The sequence below is a fragment of the Otolemur garnettii genome, unplaced genomic scaffold (genome assembly GCF_000181295.1).
Source record: "Otolemur garnettii isolate 467f Iridium unplaced genomic scaffold, OtoGar3 scaffold00012, whole genome shotgun sequence".
Lineage (NCBI taxonomy): Eukaryota > Metazoa > Chordata > Mammalia > Primates > Galagidae > Otolemur > Otolemur garnettii.
In genome coordinates, this window is record NW_003852407.1 from 30,658,194 (window position 1) to 30,663,468 (window position 5,275).

Below are 5,275 nucleotides of genomic sequence, written 5' to 3' on the forward strand. Positions count from 1 at the left end.
TTTTTTTTTTTTTTCAGAGATGGGGTGTATCAATGTTTTAAAAAGTTAACTGCATGCGGTGGCTCATGCCTATAATCCTAGAATTCTGGGAGGCTGAGGCAGGTGGATTGCTTGAGCTCAGCCTGAGCAAAAGTGAGACCTCGCCTCTAGTAAAAATAGAAGAACTAGCTGGGCATTGTGGTAGGCACCTATAGTCCCAGCTACTTGGGAGGCTGAGGCAAGAGGATCCCTTGAACTGAAGAGTTTGAGATTGCTGTGAGCTATTATGTCATAGCACTCTACCCAGTGTGACAGAATAAGACTATCTCAAAAAGAAACAAATAAATAATGAATTGCAGAAAAAGAAAAACATAATGTTCTATCAATTTTACTCTAAAAACAAACAGAAAAAGAGAATTGTGTGCAAGCAAAACAAAGTATATGTAAGTAACTTAACAATACAGTTTGAAGTTATTATTTAATAAATACTTACATTCTGGTTATTATGCTAATGCAGCACTTTACAGATATCTCATATAAATGAAGCTTGGAAAATGTATACAACTTTCCCAAGGTCTCACAGTTAGTAAGTGATGGAGATGGGAGTGAACCCCAAGACTGTCTGTCTCCTAAATTCTACACCACTGGGCTATATTTATTCCCAAAATGAATGCTGTCATTAACTGTTACATTAACAACAACTAATCTGTAAGAGGCACACCAAAAATCTAGAAAAAAGTTCACATAGGAGACTGATTTTTAAATAAGGGAGACACAAAGGCTGGTGACCCCAGATTCATGATGGCTGGACTTGTGAATCCTTGCTTATACAATCTTTCTTATTGTAAATGAGCCACATTCCCTCCCATTCTAAGTAACTACATAAATGCACATTCTAACAAAGGCAATTACAAGGGACACTCCTGCTTGATGGCATGTTTCATCAAGGTGAAGATTGCTGGCTGACTTGACAGACTCGGTTTGCAGCTAGCTCTCATTGAAGAAGAAATCACCATGGAAACTTCCCTCCCTTCTTATTAATCATTTAAAGACTTACAGATTCATTCATATATCAAATTGGTAATGAAAATTTTTGAGATAAAAGGCTAATATTAAATACTTTTCAGAGGTCCTTGAAAGGTAAGAGTATTGGCTCAGCGCCTATAGCACAGTGGTTACAGGGCCAGCCACATACACCAAGGGTGGTGGGTTTGAACCTGGCCCAGGCCAGCTAAACAACTGCAACAAAAAAACAGCTGGGTGCTGTGGTGGCACCTCTGGTCCCAGCTACTTGGGAGGCTGAGGCAAGAGAATTGCTTAAGCCCAGGAGTCTGAGGTTGCTGTGAGCTGTGATGCCACAGCACTCTACCAAGGGCGACATAGTGAGACTCTGTCTAAAAAAAAAAAAGACAAGAATGTCTGTAGTTGCTGTAAGTTAATTTTACAGAATAAGGAATTGTATTTTCAGACCAAATTTCACATTTGGAAATCTCAGGTGATTTCAGCCCATGCAGGCAAAGGAAATTAAAAAAAAAAAAATCTGGCATAGCTTTCTATGTTAGGTATTTAGTTTTACCAATATAGTAAGTGCTCATAAATAAAGTATTTGCTTTTGCAGTGATTTATTTTTCATAATCTATCTTGGTATTTATATGTTAGGAAATGGAATTTTAATGTAAACACTATACTACTGAGAAAAGGACTCAAATAATGATGGTCTGATTGTGGCATATCATCCAAGTGGCAGAGTTAGGAGACTTTAAGCAGGGACTGGGACATGAGCACTGAGAAGAAGGGGGAGGGCTCTTAGGGCAGCCTTTGTCCTCATAAAACAGAACACGAGGAAGTAATTTTTACCTTTGAAATATTCACCTACCTGTATAGTGTTTCACTAATTTCTGCAGAGTTTCAAACTGTGCTCTGGTTGTGATATAGTATCCGCCATTGTCAAGTTTCCTAATTTTGTAGTGTTTTACATTGTCGCCTCTTAGCTCATCCCAATCACGAATGGAAAGGGAATAAGCACCTGGGAGAGAAAATGGATACATAGTTAGTATAGCTTTCTTAAAATAATGACAATAAATTTTTACCATTATTGTTATATTAATATAACAATATTCATACCTTTAGTAGTTTCACTCTCTCTTACTAAGAAAATACCTCGTTGATTCCCAGGATTCAGAAGTAATCTTTCAGCATCTTTTCTTCCCATTTTGCCAAAATACCATCTGGAAAAAAATTAACAGTGTTTTGAACTGAAAATAGTGGGCAGAAAAATTATACCCAAGTATCAATAAAAATGGAGTGGCACAGGGCGATGAGAAAGAACAGCTATAGAACACAGTTTAAAATATAGTAAAACATAACTAGAGATTGTTATTAAATAGGAATATTGCAACTATCACTGCTAGAATGTATTCTCACAGTATTTCCATGTATGGACTACTCGACAGGACTCTCAAAGTTCTACCTGGCACTCACAGGAACAGAGAACGAAGAAGGAAAGGCATTCAAATAACAGAGGGATCCTTTCTGTCAGCGACAAATGGAAATACTAAGACTATAATAGCAAGAACAAAAGTGGTTCTTTGGTAACACTGTGATCATCTGTATTCAGTAAGATCCAAGTACACCATATCCAAACTATTAGAAACTCTTAAAATTGGGTGGGTATGATTAATAAAGTTTTGTGAATAAAAACGACAGTCTCTGCTATGGAAGAGCTCATGGAATACTGGAGAAGACAAGAAAGTAACAAGCACCATAGTAGAACAGTTACGGAAAAAATTATCATTAATAAGAGCAAATGAACATTGATGGAGCACCTACTTACTACATGCAAGACACTGTGTTAAGTGATGTGCTATAAAAATGAAATGGCACTTATGCATCCCAGATAAACTGGTTTGACCTGAAAGAAATATGTCGTTAAAAGTAAACTTTGACTTTCTAAAAGTTCTAAAAATAGAAACTCCCATATTCCCCATAAGGAGGGTACCTGTTAGAATTTTCCTTTGTCATTCTCTCTGTCTCTGTCTCTCCATATATATACTATGTAGGTGTGTTCATGTATATTTTTTCTTTTTTTGGCTAGGGCTAGGTTTGAACCTGCCACCTCTGGCATATGGGGCCGGTGCCCTACTCCTTTGAGCCACAGGTGGTGTCTGTATATTTTTTCTTGAACTGACTGTAAGTTGCAAACAAGCTGAATTAACACATCAAATACTGTAGTATTTTTTTTTGTTTTGTTTTGAGACAGAATCTCACTATGTCACCCTTAGTAGAGTGCCCTGGTGTCACAGCTCATAGCAATCTCAAACTCTTGGGCTTAAGTGATTCTCTTGCCTCAGCCTCCCAAGTAGCTGGGACTACAGGTGCCCGGCTATTTTGTTGCTGTTGTTGTAGCTGTCATTGTTGTTTAGCAGGCCCAGGCTGGGTTCGAACCCACCAGCCCTGGTGTATGTGGCCAGCGCCCTAACCACTGCACTACAGGCACCAAGCCCAGTGTGTACTTCTTAAAAGACAAAGATACTCTCGTACATAAGCACAATGCAAGTGCCTAAATCGAGAAGTTAATGCTGATACAATACTACTAACTCAAGGTAAATTTTTGAAGTGAGAGTCTGCAAAATATCAAAAGGGTTAATCTTCTTTTTTTTTTTTTTTTTGAGTAGAAAAACAATGGAGGGAGACTAGGCATAAGGCAGAATGACTGATGCAGATACATTTATGATTCTACTCTAAGTGGATACTATGACATTAAATATTAATTCTGAAGTAACATCTATTAATATGATACATTAGCTGTATTAAGACGGTATGTAATTCTATGTGTATAAATTTGTGGCTAAGTAGAATGTGCATTAGAACATTTTTAAAATCAAAAGAATTAATAAAATATGAAGTAGTGACATACTCTTCTGCCTGAATGGAATCTGCAGGCGCGACATAATTGCTAGGGATGTAACCATTCTTTCCTGTAGCAATTGATCTAGCTTCCCACCAGTCTCCTTCCCTGCAACACATAAAACAAAAATCACCACAAGGTAGACGACTGCCCAAGCTATGACATATTGCAATGTTGTCTTGTATCTGAAGTAGGTAAGAGATACTACTTCCATTTTTATTTATGCATTCAAATAATTAAACTCAAAGCACAATACATATTATAAAATGAGTTACACAAATTAAGAGAATAAGACTAAACAAAAGCACAAGTGTATACTTCTGCCCCAAACCCCCCCAAACCAAAATACTATACAACTTAATTTTAGTTATAAGATCTTGTTTTTTACATAATTCTTTCAACCTAAGACAATAAACTGTACTGAATAAAGCAACTTGGGAGGTAAACCAAAGTATTCAGTTTTGATCCAATGTTTTCTTTTTTAAGAGCTCTATTGAGATATAATTTGCATAACATAATATTCCCCAATTTAAGATGTACAATTTAGTGGTTTTTAATATATTCAGAGTTCAACCATCACATAATCATTGTCACAGTTTTAGACTATTTAGAACATTTTTATCACCCCTCAAAAGAAACCCTGTCCCCTTTAGCGTCACTCCTCATTCCCATCTCCCTCCTAGCCCCCCTGCTGTAGACCATTAATCTGCTTTCTTTCTCTGAGAGTATGTCTACTGTGGGCGTTTCATATAATGGAATCACACAGCATGTGGTCTTTTGTGACTGGTTTCCTTTACTTGGATACTTTTTTCAAGTTCATCTATGTTGTAGCATGCACCACTAGTTCATTTTTCTTTTTCTTGCCAAGTGCTTTTCTTTTTAATAGCACATAAAATTGTAACATTCTTTCTTAGGTATTTTAGGGGAAAAAAACAACCACCATGCCCTGGCCCTCAGGTAGCCAAACAATTACCAACAAAATTAAAAGGTGAGTTTCTAGAATGATGTATATTCATAAAAATGTTATCCATAAATAGCCCAATAAAGCTAAAATTACAATTCAGAACATGAGATCGATATGTGTTTTATAATATATAAGCACTAACTTTTCCAAATGTGAAAAGAAAAAAATATTATCAGTCTCTAATAAAGAATAAATAAATATATATATATATAGGATTCACTACAAAAATTCATGTTTTGCTTTACTGAAGATAAGTACTAAAAATTTACTGGCTAAATTGAGATTTTATAAATGCTTGAGGTGAATTTGCTCTCTAGAAAATCAATGAAAAATCCTTTGGTAATTCAAATATTTAGAAACTCACACACTTGCCTTGTGGTTTCTTAGTACGTAAGTACTTTCAGATATACAAACTTAAAACTTTC

General features: G+C 36.1%; 1 protein-coding gene across 1 annotated transcript in view; it reads right to left on the reverse strand.

Annotated features, from left to right (window-relative positions):
- Positions 1–5,275, reverse strand: part of YES1 (YES proto-oncogene 1, Src family tyrosine kinase) — a 22,662-nt gene that overhangs the window by 12,950 nt on the left and 4,437 nt on the right. Inside the window, exons 3-5 of the mRNA XM_003784798.3 lie at positions 3,896–3,994; positions 2,104–2,207; positions 1,856–2,005 (exon numbers count right to left, since the gene is read on the reverse strand). Coding sequence (XP_003784846.1) covers positions 1,856–2,005; positions 2,104–2,207; positions 3,896–3,994 — 353 coding nt within the window. The remainder of the gene's footprint in view (positions 1–1,855; positions 2,006–2,103; positions 2,208–3,895; positions 3,995–5,275) is intronic.